Genomic DNA, 24,408 nt, shown 5'->3' on the forward strand with positions numbered 1-24,408 from the left:
TAGGGTGGTACACTTTTCAAAAGGTACACTTTGGTACCTATTAGGTCCAAATATGTACACTTTAAGTACTAATATATACATTTAAAGTACCAAAATGGCCCTTTTAGGTACAAAGATGTACTTTTGAAAACGTACCACCCAAGTGACAGCTTTTGTACCTTTATTTTATATCTGAGAGTGCGCTCTGACAGCTGACAAGCAGTCAAAGCATCGCAAAAACACACAAACCAGTCCAGCCAGTTGGGTTTACACGGCAAAATAAATAAATTAATGAAAAAAAAGAGTAAATAAATTTATTAATAAATAAAATAAAAACATGTTCTTACTTTGCATTTTTGTCTTGTTTTGTGGTAAACATATAAAAAAATCTAAAATATACAAATATAAAAAATATATAAATATAAAAAAAGTAAAATGACTAAAGATATTAAGTACTGTTTTCTGAAAACAAGAAAACAGCTTTGCTTAAAACAAGCCTAATTTTCTTATCCCATTGGAAGATATTGTTTGCTTGCTTTAAGCAAAAACAAAAAAAAAATGCTTTTTAAGGAAACAATATTTAATACATTAAAGTAATTTTTCTTGTTAAGTAAAACGACTTGATATCCTCGATTCAAGAATATTAGATATATTTATATTAAAACAAGACAAAAAGTCTTTCCTTTTTTTTTTTTTTTTTTTTTTTTTTTTTTTTTTTTTGCAGTGTAGATAAAAGACCAGCATAGGCCACTCAAAATTATGCATGACTCTGATAAGAATTGTTCATGATTGTAATCAAAGCGCATTTCCATAATGCCATTCTTTTCATTTTTAATACTTTAGGGAAGAAAATGACTGATGGCTTTAGTTTGAATCTCATTATAATAACAATGACCAATCACCTCTATTCCTGAAAGTCAAACAGAAGAGACACTAAAGTAAAACCAGCATATTCAAGCAAGAACATGAATATACAAAACAGCACACAGATGCCAAGTACTCCACATATCTGATGGCCGATTGTCACATGACTTTTAATGTCTTAATAGTAAGTAATTTGAGACAACAATGATGGGACACGACACAGGGCACGTCCACCCGACCAGTGGAGAAAATAAAAATATCTCCAATCTCAAGTTTTTGACTCCAGAGGAAGTGTGTCTATATGAAGCTGCTGAATCTGATCTGTACTTTGAGAAATGATTGGTGGACGTGATCTTGTGATGAAGCGAGGGGTGAGAGGGAAATGGACAGTGCCCTTCAGGACCCAGTACAGAGACCGGCGGACCCATTTTTAGGTAGCCGTAAAGAAAGCCTGTTCAATACAGCATACATAATGAATGAAGGGTAATGTTAGACTGGGTTTTGATTCAAAATGTGTGTGTGTGTGTGTGTGTGTGTGTGTGTTAGTGGGTGAGTGAGAGAGAGAGAGAGAGAGAGAGAGAGAGAGAGAGAGAGAGAGAGAGAGAGAGAGAGAAAGAGAGAGAGAGAGGGAGAGGGAGAGAGAGAGAGAGAGAGAGAGAGAGAGAGAGAGAGAGAGAGAGAGAGAGAGAGAGAGAGAGAGAGAGAGAGAGAGAGAGAGAGAGAGAGAGAGAGAGAGAGAGTGTTTCTAACACACACAGTTACTGCAGTATTCCTAACGGCAGAATTCACAATAAGTTTCTTGTCTTTGAGTATTAGGAAATTTGGATGCATTGTTTGTTCAAAACAAATCACATACTAGGTCATTATAAACAATAAAAAATAATTCCTGTAACATTCATCATTAATAACAGACAGACCCGCACAGATATAATCAGTTATTTAGGTAGTTATACAGTTAGTAAATGGACTTTTAAAAAATCAATCAAGATTTTGGACTAAAATTTTATTTATTAAAATTTCACATTTTTAGGGTCAAATTTAATTCAGCTTTTGCATTTAAGCTTCTAATTAATAGATGCTGTAGCAAATACTTTTAAATAGAATATAGAATGTCAACTTAATTTAATTTAAGTTTCATGTAAACTGCTCATTTAAACAAGGACACACAATAGTCTTCAATTGTTTTATAAAAAATACAATAAGCTAATTATAATTTATAATTGCCAAATAATATATAAAATAATTATGATTACTCCTCCTCCTAAAATAAACATTTTAGAATTATTTAAAAATATTTATGTTTATTTATGATTTATTATTTACCGTAAGATCGTCTCAAAAGATCGATTTGACATTTCTAAGGACAATTTTTCCCATAATATCCCAGTGCTGCAGTCCCACTGTAATACTTAGCGTGAGATGTATGTGTTGCATTTACGTCTGCGTCCAGTAAAGCAAACATTGCAAAAATATGCTTTATACTTCCTCCCAATGACCTTCAAAGCATGAAAAACTGCGTTCAAAAGTATTGCAAAAGCATGATACCTTTCCTTCATGTGAACACAAACATCACAACATTGCTAGCGAAAAAACATCAGATTTGTTATCTCTATCTTCAGGATGTACCTGACGCAACCCGGGCCCATTGGTCAAGCATATCACCATGACAACAAAGGGGAGGACCTCAGTTCTAGAACGCTCCTTACCTTCCAGCGACATGGGCTCCAGAATGCCAAACTGTTTGAGAACAGCCACGAACAGAATGATGACCACTCCGATGGCAAACAGCTCCATTCCCTGAATACCCATGACTGCGGTGATTTACGGCTCTTGGCACGAGAACTTCTAGAACTACTGGAAATATTAATCTGCTAGTGTGTGTACTAACACGGGACAAAGCCAACTGGCCGATATAGCATGGTGCCAGAAGCAGGGTGTCTCAAAAAGAACGATTCATTTCATTAGCTCCTTTAGAAGAAATTTTAAAAGGAAAATCAGGGGATATTTTTGGCAGAACGTCAAGCTAGCAGTGTGCATGGGAAAAAGAGTCCGGTCTAGTTACACTTATTTTGGAGATGAGAAGAGAAGTCAGTGTTTCCATGTTAGGTCATTCTTCTTGAAAGCCCCATCGCATAAATAAAGAGCTGGATTGCAGTTCTTGTACACAGTCCAGATGTGTAAAAGCCATCCTGGGCCGCAAATGTTATTTGCAAGTGTCAACAACAGACAAGAGCATTTCAAACTGCTGTGAAGAAGAGCTGCAGCGATATTCACGATTGTTGATCCAAAGGTGGACGCTTTGGAGTAAGACAGGAGGCACAAGAGAAGGGAAATTCATTCAGTGGAGCACAGTGCGTATTCGCGACTCGATGCGACGATTTTGCTGCTAAAATGATCATATTTCATTTCAAGCCCTAAGTGGCTTTTAAATCCGGATTTTGTTGATATTGACACAGAAATTTGAGACTAATGGGCACCTGATTGCCTCAGACTGGAATCATTTGTCCACGTGTAAGTAAGACTCAGTTACTCAGTTATACGCAGGATCAACATCTCGGTCACTGCGACATCCACTGAGGTGGCATCTCGAATCCTGCTCCAAAGCGGTCGGAGGCCTCCAGGTCGGTGCAAATCCGCGAAGAAGCTACGAGGTACTTCCCGTGGCGGTGGCGAAAATACGTCAATCCTTCGCAGATCGGGTGGATCCGTCTGGAAGTGGGCGCAGATCCCCTTTTGAAGTTCTCAAGCGTTGGCCCCCGTCAGATCTTTCGAAGTGCTCGTTAGGTTCCGCGATACGTCTTGGGAGTGGTCCTGAAGAATGCGGTTTTTGGTCTCCTCCTTCTCAGGGGTTCTGCCGTCAGTCAAGCGCTCTCATCTTTTCCCCCTGTCTGTATCCTCAGAGTCAGCATCAAGTGCTTTTGTCTCTTCTTTCAACTTGTACTGTACAGTTCACGTTCTTCCTCTCTCCCTCCCTCCCTCTCTCCCTCGCTTCTCTTGCCCTCTCTTGTCCCGTAATAATCTGCAGTGGACAGTTTATCTTCACCTCTCTGTCCATCCCACCCCTCCTTCCGTCTCTCTTCCTCTCTGCTCGTCTATGACCACTCCATCCCTTCTTTTATCCATCGCTCACTTTCCAAGCCTCACTACCCCCGACTGCAAAGTCAGACCCTTGTGAGAACTGACCACAATCCCCCCTCTCGCTCTCTTTTCTTTCCTTCCTTTCTGTCTGGGGACTTGGGGAAAAGTCACATTTCCAAACAGGGCAGAAGGCAGGAGAGAGGGAGAGATACTAAGGGGATCAGATTCCAGGGACGCCCTCCCCTACCGATTTCCCAGCCTCCATCCACCCACATATCTGTTCCATCTGAAGCACTTTCTTTCTCTTCTTCCTCGTGAGTGAAACAAGGCAAGGCCTCCGCGTGGACTGGGACAACCAGAGGAGATAACATTAGCTTAAGGGTTTTCCTGTTTGTAGTTTAGCGAGAAAGGAAAGGAGAGAGCTATTATAGCTCAGTTAGATAAAGGAATCAATAATGTCTTAATGGTAGCTTTAAGTCAACCGAACACAAGGTGAGATCAAACGCTGTTTCTACTGCCAGCATCCGCTCGTCCTCTCTCACACCACCACCCTCCTCCTACTTTTTCTAGTTAAAAGAGCCATAAAAAGATGATAAATGTCAGAGATGAAAACAGGAACTGAAAAAAAAGAAATGCGATGCTACAATGAAATGTAATGGTAATCTTTGGGAAGAATCTAAACATCAAACACAAATTATAAAGAATAAAACACTCTCTAGGAGATAAAAAAGTCATAAAAATCCTAAATCCTTATCAATGCTCTTTATGTCTTAACTTGTATAACTAAATAAATAAATACATTTAGTTAAAAGAATTTCACTCCTTCATTCTTTTTTTATTCTTTATTTTTGTAAGTTCGAATCAATCACTGAATATAATCACTTATATATATATATATATATATATAATATATTTAATTTATATAATTAATTAATTGATAAGTATAAGTTATAACTGAATAAATGAAACTGGATTCTCATTTTCGATTTTTCGATCGTTGTTTTTTTATGGTTTTATTATGATCACAAGAAATCACACCAAAATTCTAATTTTGATCACAATTTGGATGCGATGATCACAATACAATAAAAAGCAGTAAAAGAAAAGATAAAAAGATTAGAATAGACAGATAGAAAGAATAGATTTAAAATTTTAAAATTTCATTTTATCCAGTAGAACTAAATTTCTAATATCTTCATTAGAAAACAATAATCTAAAGAATAATGGTCCAGTAGAAACTTATTGTATTTTATTTGACCCATTTTGATTTTTGGAATGGTTGCATTCCATAGAAACTGCAGACAGAAAGTGCATTCAGATATTCTAATAAGAGGTCAAGAACATAAAAGTCCAAAACATAAATTTATGTACACATTTTTTTCCACTATTACGATGGCTGCAATGCCTCAATTTCACCATTATAATGCATGCTCTGACTAAGCTGGTGTATTTATGGCTGGCGTCAGTGCTTGTTGTGTATAGGAATTAATGTTGAGCTTTTAGGAGGACGGGGCAGGTTCCAGTAATGCCATTAGAAGATGAACACTTCTTAATAGGAGCTCAAGCATGAAGCTTTTGCTGACAAGACACTATGGCCGAGCATAACTCACTGAACCTGAACTCGGGCATTAGAAAAACAATGGTATAACCTGAAAGCTTGGCATAGACGTTTGGGGAAAGAGCATAGATTTTCTTTTTAAATGTAATTCTGACTAATCCATTCTTCCCGTTTAATTTCATGGGTTAAAACCAGGTGTTCTTCCGAATATTGATCCGAAGCACTCCGATTACAAACGGCAAAATCTGGACGTGTCCATCAGTGCTGCAGTATTCATTCACAGCGAAAAAATCAGCATTACTATGGAGGTATAGTCTGGCAAAGCGATCCCTCAATGTATACAAACACGGCACTTCCACTCTACATGTTCAGTAACTCTGCACGAACAGAAATGAAACCTGATATAAGGCAGCCGGTCCTCTATCTAATACATAAGCACTCTTGAGGCCAAACACGGCCGTGCTCTTTGAGTCCTCAGACCCAATAGCAGTGCTCTCTCGGTCTCTCTCTCTCTCTTTTAATGAGGTGCGATGGATCGACTTTTAAATGATAAAAACACCCTGGAATGTACTGACAACATAACTTTTACAACAACAACAACAAACAAAGTTCGGGGATCCGGGATGGGCTTCCATTGATCGGAGGAAATGACTAATTACTTCTGATTAGCCAAAGATTTATCCATTTTCCAGTAACGTTTATACGTAACAGAGTCAGCTCACACATCAAATAACCATCAATAACAGGTACAGATGGAATCTGAAGACTTTTTCTTTGTACTGTACATTTTATGTGCTGGGAATGTGGTTATAAATAAATGTAAGTACATTTTATTTCTAGAGCACATTTAAATTCAGTTTACACTGACCAAAGTTCTATACAAAACAATCATAAAATACAGTAAAATATTGAATCAAATAAAAAATAACAACCACTAAAAGTTAATAATCAGGAAAGGATATAGAGTAAAAACGTGTCTTAAATCTAGATTAGTAAAAATGTGTCCATTAAAAAAATTCATTAATTGCTTTAAAAACAATCAGTAAAATTTTTTATTAAATTCTACTTGAAGCCTATTAACAAAAGCTAAAGCTATTTTTATTTTGCACCAGTTAACAGTCTGGCCAAAAAGCTAAGAGCCTAATTTTGCGTGTGACTTAACATATGGAGTAAGATTGTCTAAGTAACAGAGTTTCAGACAATCCTTGAGAGGCTGCAGAGAATGCTTAGATTTTAATGTAAAATACAGAAATGAAATGAAATGCTGTATTTCCTATTGCCCTAGTATGGACCCTTGAGGAACCCCGGAAGGGAAAGAAGCCAATGATAATTTACAAATCTCTGCACTTCAATCTCATTAATATCAGACATCAAAGAAATCCAGAGTTATAGGTTAAATTATTAGTTAGAACTAGTTGCATTTTATTCTTAAGGAACTGTTACATTAAAATGCATTATTTTACTTGGTTTTAAAGTTATTTTGGTTTTAGTCCTCTTTCCTTTTACGTCCCAAAGAAAAAGATGAACAGCATCGTAGATAACTGAACACTTTGTTTTCTTGATTTCCTGCTGACAAAAGCCAACTGTGTTTCAGATGACTTTAAATGTCCTACAGGGCCCTCTGTTGGACAAGACACATTACTGCGCAGACCTTTGCAAAGGATCAATGTTTGTCGCGTTTTTTTTGTAATACAGTGACTTGTGCACTATTACTTTCTGCTGAGTGACTTTATACTGTCTGAGACTTTCTGCAATCCAAAAGTCGTGACAGTAGTCTACCTTTGCATCTATCTGTGTCTGATTCATGTCTGAATTCAGTGAGAAGGAGCCTTTAAAAGTGCCCAAAAGTGAAAACACATTCAGAATCTCTTACGGTAATGAGGAGATTTGTCTGCATCATTTAGATTTCTTACTGCAAAAAGTAAGTAGCCATTATGCTTGCTCAATTAATGATTTTATTGATTGTTTTGTTTTTGCCAATAAAGCTGTAGTCCTAAAGTATAAAAATGCTACATGGACATTTGTCTTCATCATTGGTTTGGTTAAGACTTGTATTGATAAAGACTTGTATATAAGCAGACGTCCGTATAAGCGCATATATTGCAAACTGCTAAATATCTAGAGAATTTAACCCAAAGGACAAGTCTTTAACGTACATTACAATATACAGATTGTGTCATTCACCCTTTACTCACCCTTTTCACTCACAGCTTTAACTCAAATTAAAAGCAATACAGGTTCGGGAAAAGCACAAAGATGAATAAATTATGGGAGAAAAAATGCTTTTTGGGTGAAAAATTAATCAGTTGTTCTCAAAACATGCTTGCTTGATTATTACTCGAAAAGCTCTGCGTGCTTAATTTGTGTTTACCCACTTTTTAAATTGGCATTTACCAATTTTATTTTTTTTTTTTTTTCATAACTGCTCTCTTCCCAAGTGGTTTGGGCCACAGACGCACCAGCATTTAACCTCTCATGGAGCCTAGATGCATCTGCACCAGCTCTGTTGGTATCGCGTATGTTCCTTTTACATATTTTCAGTTAAAAATACATTCTGTGGTATTTCCAGAGCAACAGTCTTTAGAATAACACTGAGAAAACATGCAGTGGAGTGCTTGTATTTTGCAACATGCTTTAAATACAAATTACATCGGCAAACAGTCTAAACTGTGAAACCCGATGATTTGAGATAATCCAAACAGAATTTTGAGCTTCAATGGAAATATAAGAAAATCTAGAAACAGTACAGAATCAGAAGTACTTGTTCATTTTTATTTTTAAGCATTTATAAATATCCCAACTGTTTCTTTACAGGCATAAAGGCCACTTTTTTTATAACAGGAGTATGATGTTCAAATCATGACCTGCTATGTAATCAGTGTTATCATTTATTTACAGAATGGATCGGTTACATGCTATATAGCATCTGTGCTATTGTTGCGATGGTGTTTTTGTTTCATTGTTTTCACGGATTCTACAAGAGATGCAGGCAAAACCGTAAAACAGGTATAACATTATCAGAACAACGATGATTACGCTTTTTACGATATAACAGTGACTCATTTCGTTTTTAGCGCCAAATATAATAACCGCTCTTTTGAACAGGTAAAGTCACACTTGAGGTGGGCGACACTTTTAATCCAGGAAGTGGACCAGAAAACACACAGGCAAATACAGCTTAATCTTCAAAAATACTCATATGAGCAAGGTTCTGTAAAATTGATTGGTTCTCTTGTGTGTAGGATGAGCGCCGGTCATCGTCAACAGTACAAGAAAACACCAGTGCGAGGATTAGCTGTGTGTACCAGAGCCTGATCCCCTCGGCTGCTGAGAGCCTATCAGTCTATGAGACTCTTTATCAAGACGAGACTCAATTTACAGACATTTATGAAACTTTTGAGTGATGGTATAATTACTGTAACGCACAGACCGCCGAACCTAATGTATAGTGTCTTTACCTGCTATGTACATTTTACAATTTAATACAAAGCACTTGAGCATGTACATCTGCGTTGTACATGGTTTTTTATATTTAAAAAAGACTCTCGTGTAATTACATGCTGTAGTAACATATAATAACTCCGCTGAACCCTTTAACCCAGTTAAACAGCAACAAACAGCAGCAAAAGTGATTCGCAATATAAACGCAAAAATATTTTGTACCAAATAATTCATTATTTATGACGTAAATACACAGTACTCAATGACTGCTAATATTAAGTGAGACTCATATGGCTTTTATGAAATTTATTATTAGCACTATGACAATAGATATCAATGTTCAACGAACAGCCAGATGTATCATTTATAATTATCCGAATAAACTGCCATGTAGGATTCCCATATGTGTTTAAACACTTTATGGCTTTTTTTAGTTTGGCTCATTCAATCACAATTTTTTTTCAGATCGACTATTTTTATAGCTAGATTTTTAACTACTGACCATTTTAGTGCATTATCTAATGCATTATAATATATTATCTAAATAATAAGTTAAATAATCAATGAAACTATTAATGTGACAGTTTAGTTAAAAAACATTTGTTTTGCAAATACCTGGGAAAACTATGCTCTCTCTATTCTGGTAGCTGGCAAATAAAATGTCCAGGATTTAATTTAATTTTAATTTTTTTTCCCCCACTTTGAGAAGGTGCATAGGTGGTATATTTTACATATGTTCAGATAATGATACATAAAACTGTCTTAATGTTTAGCTCAAATAAATTAAAATTGAAAAATCTTTGAATAAAGTGAAGCATGTTATGCTGCAGGTTACTGCTTGACTTCATCTCAGCTGTATTCTGTATTTCACTGCATATTTGTTCTACGTAATATGGCCGACTTGGAATTATAAACACATAACAAACACCTGAAAACATTTTTTTTCTAATAATTTTACTGTAAAAGTAACGTTGCAATGTGTCCAACTTATGCCAAACTGAACATGCCATGACTTAAAGTGGCCAAACCGCTAAGAGACTGATGAACATTACCTGAGCGATGATAGCGAGCTGTGCTGTGACGACAGTCAGCCAGGAAGCTGGGTCTCGAGAAACGCCGACGCCGCGCTTCTAAAGAGAGCGAGCCATCACGCTCCCCATTATAGACTGCTACAGAAACCACACCAGATTCGTTACAAACATCAACCGCAATGAGCCTGAACCGGTTTCTCCTCCAAGATTGGCAGATGGTAACCTGCGCGCGTTTATGAGCAGGTGTGTCAAAAAGCGCATTGAGGAGTCTGTTTGGAGACTATGGGTCAGACATCCAGACACGGATACATGTGAGAGAGAAAGACACTTCAAAGATCCAGCGCTATGATGACCTTTCGCTTAAAACACAGCACACGCACTCTCTCCTGTGGCCTGTGTTTGAAAGTTTTTTTCCTCTCACACCGAGACCACCTCACAGAGGTGGAAATATTAATATGAGCATATGAATAAAACAGGTGCGCAAGACCCCTGCCTTGAGCGCAGACCAAAGCATCTTTAAAAAGTGCACGGGCTATTTAGCAACATTATTTTTTATTAGTATTTTGAAATACTTAACTACCTTACTAAATATTAATTATGAATTTATTGTAGGAGAAGTCATAGTTAATAGTGAATTAGTGTTCCCTTTTCTAAAGTGTTACATTTATTTCCATTTGGGTATATTATTTTGATTTCAGTAGTTTTATATACAGTGTAATTTCTTTATTTAAAATGTTAATTTAATATTTATTTTTCAACAGATATTTCAAACAAATATGAAATAAAACGTTAAAAAAAGTTTTAGTACTAGTTTAAAGTGTCACGTGATCCTTTTACTTTTTCTGCTGGTCTTGTGCTGCTTAATATATTAGTTTTTCTCTTCTCTAATCTTACTGACCCCCAACTATTAAAACTCTTGGCACCAGCAGAGTGTATGTAATGAACTGCTCTGTCCACTGAGGGGCAGTAGTGCATCAATGACCCCCGTGATACTTGCAGGACAGTCACATACTGTGTCCTGGTTGGTTGACCTGGCTGAAGGCCACTGAAACACGAGACGACAAATTGAGTCGATCTGACTATTTAAGGGACATATAAATGCTTAATTAGCAAGACTTATGATCATATTCCGTTGCGCAACCTGAAATGTCCCTGCTGACGCCGCGATTTCCTTTCCTGTTGACCTGCAGCCAGTCAAGAGACTATTTCAAACATTTCTGTAGATATCTTGCAAATCTCTTTGACAGTGTGAAGTCGAACACCGCAATAAATTCAAACAGATTCTTAGATTAAAAATTGTCCAAGACCAACATCTTTTCGCTTTGAAGAATTATATTGTAAACTGCTTTTATGAGAACAATCAAACACCCTTTGAACGGTCACATGAAAGCACTTTTATTTTATTTTTCATTTGATTTCCGATCAGATAATCCTGAGCTTTTCATGCTCGTGGTCAATATGCGAAGCTCAAAGGCAACGATTTGAAAGGATTGTAAAACGTGGCTTTATTTTTTCCGATATTTTATGAAGAAGAACTATAATAATTAGACCCAATGATAGCTTTTAGTTCCGTTTTCTCGCATTTTACCATCCCACGCCGTTCTGCGGGTTTTCAACCCAAACTCAAAGCGGAAACGGCGAGATTCAGCGAGGAGCTGGAAATGATTTATTCCCTCCTGACCCCGGGGTTCACATCTCGATACGAACGTGCAAATGGAATTGAAATAGACTCTGTGCCTCTGTGGTTTAAATCAGCACACACAGTGAAGAACAGTTTAAGACGGTAATGTTTAGCTAATAGACCAAGAGGTGCGCACGGACTTGAGTTAATTGGCTGCTCTTGGGAGTTTGGCAAGCTGAGGGTCTCACAGGACAGACACACCATTTGCCGGAGAATTAATAAGAGAGACAAACAAATTAAGGATAAAGTTTAAAGGGCCTTTTTAAAAGGGCCCTGTTCTGCTTTAGTTAGTGTGTAGTACGTTTAGACATAAAAAAGATCTACAAAGTTACTGTCATGATTTCAGTCTATGCTCCTTGGGGTCTTGGTTTTGTGGACTCTTATTTTAAAGTGTTTGTTCCCCATTGTTTCTGTGTTCCCTTGTTAGTTTCCTCTGTAACTGATTAGCTCCTCCTCCTTGTTAGCTTGTTATCCTGTCTATTTAAAATCCACCCAGTTCCTGATCAAACTGCTGAGTATTGTTTAGCCATAGCTACTCCACTAGTTTCCCCAGTCCCTGTTTTGCCTTGTCTGCTCTTCCTCGCACGATCTTTGCCAAGTATTTTTGGATATCTGTCTCGTTCTGCTTTATGGACATAGCTGTTTGCTCCCTTCGACCCACCCTGTGTTTTTGACTATTCCTTTTAATAAAAGCTTGCACAAATTCTCTGTTCACAGTTATAAATCTCAAAGTCCACTCCAAAGGGAGATATTTCGTTGTTTTTTTTTTAAATCCCTTTTCAAGAACTACAAGTACTTTTCAAGACAATCATGGTCGCCATTCTTTCTCTTCGGTAAAGAGCAGTGCGAACACGATGCCAAATATATCTTTATGTTTCAAAGAAGACAGGAACAGGTTGAGGGTGAATAAGTTTCAGTAGTGCCAAAGGAAAAGACAGGACAAACTGAACATCTGTCCTCTGACCAGTAGTGGCACAGAACAATGTCTTGGTACATGGTGAAAGTTAAAGAGCTCCTGTTACGCACAATGACAATGGCAGCGTATCACTGCAACATTAAGTTTTACACTGAATCAGTGTCCTGCTGAAGAACGCATCTCCACAATCGCACCATCAGCAGATAAAAACATCACAGAGGGCTGTTATCGACCTGCCTGTCCATAAATAAAGTGTTCATTTCATCACAAGGAGCTAAAAGGAGAGATCTATCTATCTATCTATCTATCTATCTATCTATCTATCTATCTATCTATCTATCTATCTATCTATCTATCTATTTCATCAAAATTACTTTTATTCAGACCTACTTTTTGTGATTTTATCATTTAATGTAATCTAACAGATTATTAAATTTTAAGTATAATTTCATTTAAAATTATGCAGCTCTATGCATTTATAATTATTTTAAAACTGTAAAAGTAATAAAAAATTGCTAAGAAAAATACAAAATAAAATGTATAGATATATTTAGACATTTTGGTTCCATTTGATTTATTATTCCATAAGGTGTCCTTGTTACACGTTACACATGCTTACTATAATAATAATAATAATAATAATGATAATAAATTATGCATTACATGCAAGTAACCCTAAATCCTTAATCCTAACCTTATAGTACAGTAAGTACATGCAATTAATATAACTCTGTAACAAGAACACCTAAAAATGAACTGGAACCAACATTTTTTTATTGGAAAAAATGACAAAAATACAAATGCAACCCAATTGGTCGTTTTGTCTTCCAAACAGCAAACGTTCCCATGTGCAGAAACTTTATAATGTTCATTATAAGAGAATAAGGAATACAATCATCACAAATGGAAAGAGACAGAGCAAAAGAACAAAGCAAAGGAAGTACCTCTGGCAAAAGAGCCGGTGACCAAACCGAAAAAGCAGCTCAGCATGCTGGCCAACTCCTTCTGACACTCATTCTTACAGTCCTCCATGTCTTCAGTAATGTCTGCTGACTGAACAGTCAAAATTAAACTATTATGAAAAAGTCCATTAAACATTCACCAGCAGACAGACCGATCTGTAAAAACTTGACTTCAAAAGCACTCTGTCCTCAAACTTCCTCCTCAGTTAGGAAAGAGTTTCTAGATCACAGGTTTTAAGTCAGTAAAATTAAAATTAACTCATGAATATTCAGATGAGGAGTTTTAGGCTGCTGTGATTGTCAAATTAGACTTTATCAATTTCTCTCTAAAAGAATCGACAAATCCATACCGACTTCCTCAGATCCAGAGCTGGAGGGTTTTGCTGCTCAGTGCAGAAAAGTCTCAATGTGACCCAATGTAGAACACACTGCTGATTTGTTATCTGGATAACATTACACCTCCCAATCCAGACGTGGACAGTAATCTAAACCAAACAGCTAGTGAGATCCTCAGAGTCCTGACAAAGCTCTGCTGTATATATCTGAACGTATCCTGACTGCCTGGGAATTAAAGCTATGAACAGGAAGTAGTACTGATCAGAGAGAGAGAGAGAGAGAGAGAGAGAGAGAGAGAGAGAGAGAGAGGAAACGGGAATGACAAGTAGAATGCTCAAATTTCACAGGATGCACGTACAGTATGCCGTACAGTCACAATACATCAAATACTCTTTTCATTAAAGGAATAGATCACCCCAAAATGTGCATTTTCAGAATATTTACTCACCCTGAGGCCATCCAAAATGTAGCTATAGATCATTTGCTCACCAATGGATCCTCTGCAGTGAATGGGTGCCGTCAGAATTAGAGTCCAAACAGCTGATAAAAGTATAACAATAATCCACAAGTAATCCACATGACTCCAGTCCATCTTCTGAAGTGAAAAGCCGCATGTTTGCAAGAAACAAATCCATCTCCTGCCGTCCTCTTACACAAGCACTGTTTTCACTTAGACTGTTTTCGATTGAAAAAATGATGATATATCTGTGCATTTCTCTCCAGAGTCTGATGAGAACTTTTTTCACTGGAGAAAGCAATATTATGCATCCATTAATGGTTAAATTATGGATTTGTTTCATACAAACATGCAGCTTTTCACTTTACAGGATGTTAAGTGATGGACTGCATTCATACGGCACCCATTCAACTGCAGAGGATCCACTGGTGATGCAATGCAACATTTCTCCAAATCTGTTCTGATGAAGAAAATAACTCTACCGGCATACCCTCAGAGTGAGTACATATTCAGGAAATGTTAATTTTTAAGGGGATACTGTTCTTTAATAAGGACACAGAAAGGATACATAAACACTGTTTTTTATCTGTTTGAACCAGGCCCGTAGCCAGCTATGAGGTCACAGAGGTCCAGGCTTTTTCATGTTCAAAAATTTTATTTGTTCTCCGAATGACTAATTATTATTATTTTTTTAAACTCCTTATATGAGTGTCTGCATGTATAATCAAGTTTAGACAATTTGCAAAAATGTTTAGCATCCGTGGTGTAAAGATGATCGAGATCAGTGTTGCCAGATACAGTTATAATAAGCATTTTTGGACTTGCATTTTTCCACTTAATTTGACACTTTAGAAAGTTAATTGAGTGTAAAGTTGCATTTGAAGGTAAGTGATATCTTTGTCTTGTGTATTTGCAAAGATTTGAAATAATTTTGCCTTTTTTTTCATTTTTTTTTCATTAAATATTTTATTTGTTTTTATAGCAAGGCATCGTCAGAACTTAAACTAACCTTAATAAAAAAAATTTAAAAAATAACATGGAAAGGTTATTGCTGATAGGATAGCACATTTGTTAAGGCAGCTGCAAAAAATATCATAATACTATCTGTCATAAATGTTATTAATGCTGTCAGAAAAAGTAGCATCTAGAACAAGCTAAAGCATTAAATAGGCCATAGAATTAAAAAAAATAGCCTACGCAATTCAACAACCTTCATCCCTCCAAAACTGAGAAAACATATTTCACAAACATTTAAAGTGTTGAAGCTATATAATAATTCTTAATCCACCCCAGACCCTCAATTTTAAACCCCAGCCATAAATGTTCATCATTCATTACATAGTATAGGCAATATTAAGATTTTAAATAGCTTTAAAGAATAAAAATTGAATCTGATAAATTAACATTTATACATTTTTAAGGCGTGGTTTAAGCATTGTAAATATATAGGGCCACTAGCTTAAATCTGATACACTTCTTATCCTTTGTCTCTTCTTTCACTCTTCCTATAGCCCTCTCTAATTTCCCCATTTGCAAGCCAATCTCTGATTTCCTGATCCTGCCTAGAATACCACTTTCTTTTAATGGTGCCACAAACTGTTTCAGTGTCTCTCTCAGCTCTCTTATGGGTTATTCTCTGAGCTCTTTCAGCAATCTCGAGAGCGAAAAAAACAATTAAATCAATACAGCATCATGACAAATACTTATTATGTACACATCGCAGCTGCTTGGTTGAAAATCAGTTCATTAAAAATGTATAAACATTCATAAAAGCATTTTGTCCTCTAATATTGTGCACGTAACATGACTAAATGCGTCTGATTCACACGAGCTAATGCGTCAGACCAGTTTGTTTCCCCATGTAACCACTAGACGGCACCAGCTGAGCGTTCTGAAGATCACAGCATCATTTTGACTTGGTCTCTGTCAGATGCCACCTGGAATAATAATAATAAAAAAGACAGCCTCCCATTTATATCATTTTCAAGAAAAGTCTTATATTTGATAACACATCAGAAATGAATACCATAATTTACTTACATCTGGAATACGAGGTTTTTACAATATTTGCAATATTAGCTCATTCATTCAAAAACACACTAGAAAACGTGCACTAAAGTCATTATATGGTTACAGTAAGCAGATCAAAGTTACAGTATATACAAACCCTATGGTCACTCATAAAAATCAGTTCAAGATTATTGTAGCCATCCTGAAATGTAATACATCCTAACCTGAACTGGCAGTATTACTGTAGAAACTAAAAAAAAGAAAACTGCTCTGCATTCAATGCTGACAGTGCTTGTAAAAGAAAGCCTGGACAAGCAGCACTTTCTAGATGGTCGACTTTAACCTCTATTTTGATAGAATCTCATTAATGACCCACAGAGGGCTAGCTTACGTGAAGAGAGTGGCAACACAGATCGATCAAAACCGAATCAAACTGAATCCGTTCCCTCTGCCGCGATCAACAGAGACTTCTGCTGAGGTCTATTTGATCAATGTCACCCTCGAGAGGTCAAGACCCAGCATCTGTTGTTACAAGCTGCTGAGGGAAACATTTACTGATGGATCTGCTGCGATTTAGAAGGTAGAGGATGTCATGCACAGATATGCATATGTTTTTGCATATGCTAATGACCAAAAAAAAAACAACACGGATAGATGTTTTATTAAAGTGGTTCATTTGACTCCGACGCCTTCTGAAGCTTTGTGTTAGAAGCGGATTTTACAAATAAAAAATCTTTACATCAGACCCAGCTCTCCTTAGCATGTTCACGAGACAAATAATAATTTGTGAAGGAATCTTGCTTTTGAGTGTAGTCTTTCATTTGATTCGGTAAGTTTGGTAAGTTTTGGTCTCCGTTTCCCATAAGCATCCCGGAGATCATCGGTGACGCTGATTTCTATTACATTTTTTGGCTCACAAATCTTTTGGGAAATGCAGCCCTGAATTATTTGTTCACAAATCAGATGGATATGGTTCTTGAGTTCACAGTTGCAGCATTCCTCGAGTTATTAGCTCACTGGAGGGGGCGATTTCTAATGAATAATAGAGAAATCACATTTGACTTTTAGTGAAAGAGTTAAAAGTATTGCTTTTAGATGCTTTATCCTGCCATTTACCAACTGGTCTGTTAGGATTTGGAAATGCATTGTTTGCATAAACAGTGTCGCATGTTTGCATGCTTACTTTATTTAGAATGCTTTAGCTACAAATAAAGCACACCTATAAAAACTGGTAACTATCAGGAATGTAATAGCGAAATTATTATTATTATTATTATTATTTTTGTACTTTGTCAGGTGCCATATTCATCTGACTTTGTGCTTGACAGGTTTCGATTTTGTTGGACACTTGGATTTCCTTTTTACAGTCAAACACAATATTTTCAAACACTCATGAAGACTGAATGCTTTATTCACATTCACCGCAACTAACAGTACAAAAGTGTTTCACATCATTTAGTAAAAAAAAGATGTATATTGCGCAGATGTTTTAATACCACTTTAAAATCCAGCATTTCACTCGCATTTCCTCTCCTAAACATCTAACTGTAATTTATGTTCTCTTTTCGGACAGCATGTGTCCAGTGTGTCATATTTCTCCATTAACCGCACCTCAAGCCAAGGCTCGTTTCAAACCGCTCGGCAGGTAATAAAAGCCACTTTCAAGCCATTTCAGCAGCAGCCTGAATATAAACCAAACATAAACTAATCAAGAGATAAAACGGAAATCGCATAAAAATGACATCGTAATCACAATTCCAACCGTTAAGTGCCCAGATGAGCAGGAGACTCCATTCATTATGAACAAGACATACAGTCCCAGGCTGCTCCGAGGGAACTGGACCGTCAAATATGTAGACATTCCTCATCAGCAGGCCTTCCTAAAACCTCATTTCCTCCTGTGCCCTTTCCAGCACTTCTCCGTCTTACCTTGCTCTTTGGGTCCGGTGCTGGCGATGATCCATTTGACCAGGCAGCACCTCATGAGGGCTTTCCGCGTGAATCGAGGCCTCTGCCATTTGCCGCTCTCTTTCTGTCGACCCGTGCCAGGCTCCACCCCATTGGCATCACCCAGAAGACTGCCATCCACCACCTTGCCATCCTCCTGGGACCGAGAAACAGACAATGACAAAGAGCTTGCATCTTCTCACTCAGCTCAGTTTGTGCTTATGTTAAATGAAATTCTCCACAACACGGGTACGGCAAAACGTGTCTTTCTAGTATTCCAACGTGATCTTTGACTAAGTGTTGGAAGTACTTCAGAGAAGACACATAATTATCCTCAGGGGTGTGAATATTGCATATGTAAACAGATGGCATTGCTGCGTTCTGATTCTGAACACGACGTCACTCAAACATGAATTCTCTTTTGGGTTCCCGCTTTTTTTCTGGTTGTGACAAATAAACAGATATATATATATATATATATATATATATATATATATATATATATATATATATATATATAGTTATATATATATATATATATGCCCACTTGTTGGTCTTTCCGCATGGGTTTGAATGAAAACGCTGAAAAATTCATTCTTTGCCACTAGGTGCACTTTTTTGTAGACTTAAAATATTTCCTTACAGACATGATGAGATGACAATAAGATAAGAAAATAAGGAAGGCAAAATAAATGCATATTATAAGACAATGATCATGCAGTTTTGGACATGTTTATAATAACAGATTTTACGTATTTTAAACCTAAAAAGCAAAACATGTTTATCTTCACGAGGTCGTCATGTTGTTACAAAGGAGAAGCGAATGAATGATGTTTACGTCAGTCTATGAATCTAAAATTAGCTTTTGTAGTCCTTGGGCTGTTTATTTCGGGGGGGGAAAACGGCATACGTCACACAAAATGATAAATTATCATGCGGCATGCTGCACGTATGGAAAACATAGAAAGGTTTCATATCGACCTCTGAATCTATAAGCCTGCTGCCAAAATACTGAAACCATATGAAAAATATCATGTGCCCTGCCATCAGCCACACTGACATCATAACAGAGCACTGGCAGATTATGACATAATCAGAAATTATGTCATGAGATGTTCTGTCATTATAGATTATATCACTCTTTCTCAGAATCCCGTCATTGTAAGAACTTATTTAAAATAAGAAGTACTTACTATAAATTCAAAATGAGATATAGAGGCAAATTGTCAACGTTTTCAACATCTGAGACTGTAGCGTTAAAAAAAAGGGAATTTGAGCTGTGTTTTCTCTAACAATGACAAAACTGTATCATAGCAACCATAATTGCTTCCAAAAATACTTCAGTTATTATTATTACAATAAAACTGGTAACTTGGTACTAGGCACAACCATTGTGAAGTCGATTGTTTTTTACAGAAAGAGTAGTAAAAATAAACGCACTGGTATTTTGGCAGGAAGTATGGTTAGTCCTTGCACAGCCTTCCTCAATTGCTCAATTTTTTTTTATTAAAACCAAGAATCATTTCAGCATCTCAACAAGTAATGAAAACCAGTTGTTTCTGAAGCCATACCAGCATTGCTTTGAACAGCAGTTTCATTAAGGATTCTATTGGTTCACAGGGTTGTGGTGGACACCATGATTACATTTCCCACCGACAGAACATAGACCCAATATGTGTGCAAAATAGCTTCTACTGAACGATAAGGTTAACAAACGCACTTGTCAAACTGACCATTATCTGCTCACTGTTGTTGCTTGTTTATCTAGCATTGGACAATCAAAAATTAATCACACACACACACACACACACACACACAACAACACGAACGTTACATCACTGTTGCAACAGATCTTAACCATTAATCGCGTATTCTCCACATCTTGTTTAGAAAAAAACAAACCAAAAAATGAGCGTTATTTTCTCTCACGCTGCGGGTGCCGTGTGAAGATGTCTTATTTTGTTATTAAGAGCGACTCATTGCTTTGAGCTTCACGCTGTGGGTGCTGCTCACTCTTATTGATGATTTGTGGAAAGCTGAGAGGAACAAATGCATTTTTTGTTACATTTGGCTACTCGGTGCAGTTACTGAATATACAGTTTTGGTTTTACAGTACTGTTTTGTGAAAATTTTAGAGGAAGAAACGGTAACACTTTACAATAAAGGTGTCGTCTGTTAACATAAGTTAATGTATTAAATAACTTGAACAAACATTACACAACGCAATGATTACATTAATCTTTGTCAATGTTAGCTAATGCAAATAGAGTTGTTCGTTGTTTATTCATGTTCACGTGCAGAGATTTTAATGCATTTGTAAATGCTGAAATTTACAACTGAGATTAATAAACGGTGTAGAAATATTGTTCATTCTCAGTTCATATTTACTAATTTTGTTAACTAATATTAACTAATGAACCTTATTGTAAAGTGTTACCAAAGAACGAACATGACTGGGAAAAACTAACCCCATGGTTTACTCACCCTCAAGCCATAGATATGGCTTTCTTATTTCAAATTAATTCAACTGAAGTTATATTACACAATATGTAATGGCTCTTCCTTACTTTATAAAGCCTTAAAATAGTGGAGATTTTGAAGCAGTTAAGTCCAGCATAAAAACTACTCCAGGCTCCAGTCGGTTAATAAAGGCCTTCTGAAGTGAATCAATGCATTTTAGTAAGAGCAATATCCGTATTTATAAACCATAATTTCTAGCTTCCACTAAATGAAGAACATGCATTTATGAGAGTGGTCTTCCAGCGAGAATATGCTGGTCTCAAGTGAACCAAGCAAAGCAAAACCAGTCTTCTCTTGGTTTATATCAAAATCCTCCGACATCTTTCTTGTTTTGTACTTCTAAAATGTAATTTGCTTCCACGTTCTTTATTTCTCACCGGAGCTTTGATGAACATGCCAAACCTAAAGATTACTGTTTTTATTTACTGTATTTTTTCAAAAATAAATTGATTCACTTCATAAGGCCTTTATTATCCCCCCAGAGTCATGTGAAGTACTGTTCTCTACTACCCTGTTCAATGCTATTATAAAGCTTAGAAGTTTTGGAAGTTTGGAAGTTACTTAAATGCTTTTTGGGAAGTTTTTTCAGCATAACTTTGATTATATTCATCTGAAACAAGAAGGTCATATAGGATGGTTTGAAAGGGAGTAATTCTTGGGCCAATTTTTGGGGAAACTCTCCCTTTAAAAGAAACTACACTGAATGAGAACTGCAAGAAGACATATCAGAAACAAATGACTGTACAGTAGTCCATTTAAATACTGTAAAATCAATCATCATCAGTCTTTTCTTTGATTCCTGTCTGCATCTCAGGCCATGTTACAGTGCTGTAACTGTGATCAGGCAGCAAGGGGAAGGGCGTCCCCTTATCAGTCAACACTCAATGGTAATGGTCTCTCAAGCCACATTGGTAAAAATACACATTATCGCATTACCATTATACCAAGAGAAAGCTATTTTCTGCATTACAATAGAAAACAACCACTCTAAATTTCATGAGTGTTTTATTTTTTTACAGTTTTTGATCAGATAAATGCAGCCTTTGGAAGCATAAAAACGTACAAAATCATTAAAAAGTCTAAAAGTTCCCATTTCACATAATAGCAGAATAGACTAAATTCTGAATTCACCTTTAAAGAATATTTCTTATTGCAGAATAGTCACCGGAAGAGCCCGTAATTGGGCTATATAATACTGAACACAGTGTTTTATTCCTGGATGACCTTTGCTAGGTGAAGAAATTGAGCAAGTAAGGAGAAATTTGAACACTGTACAACCGAATGGGAAAACGTGGCATTTCAAAACCCCTGTGTATTGAAAGCAAAAAAACCAGGGCTGTTGCAAACTAATAAAATGAAATGACAGTAAATGTTATTTTGATGGCGGAAGTGGTTCCACGTTATATTAGTCCGATTTAACCCCTGCCTCTGGCGATTACCTCATGGCGGAACAGCTGTCACCATCACGCTTTAAAAACCAGGACGGCTCCTGTTTACTAAAGGAATCCCCCGACACGTACTGTACTTCACCTCGTTCCTGCACAGTAGAGCGCCGCTCGTTCGTCTTTCGGCACTCAATTATTCAGACTCTAACTCTATAAAAACCCCATCAATAAAAGATCGTCAGAGAGCGAGAGAGCAGGAAACGGTAGGACAAAAGCCTCTTTTACATGCACACACAAAAGCATGGCAGGTAGAGGTTGGAGAGCCGCCTCGCTCTTCATAAACTCACAAAGAAGCCCGTCATCATCCTGAGAGGGCTTTTATAGAGATAAACACAGACATTGATTTGGCTCTCAGGGAGAGGTTGGTTTAGGCCATGCTGTAAATGCTGAGCAGCATGAGCCGGGTCGAAACACAATCGCTTGAAGCGGAGCTAAATACCAGGTGAGGGAGAGACCGTCAAAGAAAATGACACATCAGTCAGCCGCTGCGGTGAGGGGCTGGAGAAGAGGGGCCGTTCAATCCCGACAGCGAGCGTAATCGGCTAAATTAAAAACGGAAGAGACGCTGCTCTCGCCACATAAAGTCTAGGAAGACTGAATTAAAAGTGTCGCCGGGATTAATGACCGCGTTTCTGATAAGAATGGCAAATTAGGTGTTAGAACGACTTTGAATTAGAATGAAGAGACACATTTGCATCATGTTTGTTCTGCTGAATTAATTCATGATGCAATTCAGATCTTTCCCGTTTGTTGAGAAAGCATACAAACGTGTCAACTGTATTAAATACCCTCTTTCTTTTGCAGTTTTGTGCATTAGAGCTTGATATATAACTAAATTCCTTGATCATAATGATCATGAATAAATGTAAAAGTTTGGGGTAAGAGAAGTCCTCATGCACGCCATGGCTGCATTTATTTGATCAAAACAGCAAATACAGTAATTTTGGGAAATAATAATACAGTATAACTTACATTCTATCTAAATATATTTGTAAAAGTTTATTTATTCCTGTGATGGTGATGCATCATTACTCCAGTTTTCACATGATCCTTCAGAAATGATTTTAATATGCTGTTTTGCTGCATATTATACCATGTCATATTGTTATCACTGCTTAAAACAGTTGTGCTGCTTTTTCCAGAATTGTTTCATGAATAAAAATTTCAAAAAACATATTTAAAATAAGTCTCATTACATTACAAACATAACATTTAATGCATCAAAACGCTGAATAAAATGATTCCTTTAAAAAAAACTTTTGAATGATAGTGTATGTCACTATATATTTTATTGCCTTTTTCAGTCTGTCTGTCAGTCACTATCCAATCTTATTTATAGCACATTGAGAGTAAAACCTGTAAACCTGTAAGTGATAAAGTAAGATATAAAGTCGCAATTTCAAAGTATAAAGTCAGAAGAGTCTCTGGGAACCCAATAATCAAAAACAGTGTTAAAATCACTGTGAATGTATCTGTGAATATTCAGAAAGCCATCCGGTCAGAAGCTAGTAATGGTTATTATTAAGCTTTGGCAACATTTTGCAAGCACACGATCATGCCAATAAAGCTCATTTGAATTTGACAGGAGACAAATTATCAAGAGAGGCGACAGCATAAAAAAATGTGTGGGCCATTCAGAGCTTTTAGTAGCTCCATCCGCTCAGTTCATTTTTTCCCGAACCTTCCCATGATGCTCCAGTCGTGGGATAATCGTAATACTACTTGCCAATGATAATCTCTCTCGATCCCTCTAATTGACCCAACACTGTCTGCCTCACTCCTCATCTACACACACACACACACACACACACACACACTCTATCTATTCAATTCACACACTGTCAAGCACAGGCATGCGTATGGGTACATGTTTGCACATAAACACACGCACATGCTTTAATTCCACATTATTGATCAAGCAGCGTTTGAGGGCTCTGTCAACCACCGGAAACGGACGGAATGCAGAATCCAGTGCAAACGAGAGGACAAGATGAAAGAAGCAGGGGAGGAGGATCCACCTTTGTTTTCCATAAGGGACCGAAGCGAAGGATGAGAACAGAGGGAGGCAAATAGAGTAGTGTAAACGTTCTGACCAAACACTCCCACCACGCTGAGATATAAATAGAAAAGGAGAGAGAGAGTGAGAAAAAGAGAGAGAGGAGCAGCATAACAGATATAGAGTA

At 36.9% G+C, this 24,408-nt stretch overlaps 1 protein-coding gene across 7 annotated transcripts in view; it reads right to left on the minus strand.

The window, feature by feature from the left end:
• The window catches only part of kcnip3a (Kv channel interacting protein 3a, calsenilin), a 44,254-nt gene that overhangs the window by 7,530 nt on the left and 12,316 nt on the right, over positions 1-24,408 (minus strand). For 3 of the 7 annotated variants that reach the window (XM_043247814.1, XM_043247813.1, XM_043247812.1), the window contains exon 2: positions 18,243-18,417. In XM_043247814.1, the coding sequence (XP_043103749.1) occupies positions 18,243-18,417 (175 nt within the window). Of the gene's footprint in view, positions 1-2,549; positions 3,831-13,492; positions 13,602-13,860; positions 14,082-18,242; positions 18,418-24,408 lie in introns of those variants that run through there. The other 4 variants (XM_043247819.1, XM_043247820.1, XM_043247817.1 and 1 more) reach the window with 4 other exon arrangements.

The sequence above is a fragment of the Puntigrus tetrazona genome, chromosome 8, assembly GCF_018831695.1.
Source record: "Puntigrus tetrazona isolate hp1 chromosome 8, ASM1883169v1, whole genome shotgun sequence".
Classification (NCBI taxonomy): domain Eukaryota; kingdom Metazoa; phylum Chordata; class Actinopteri; order Cypriniformes; family Cyprinidae; genus Puntigrus; species Puntigrus tetrazona.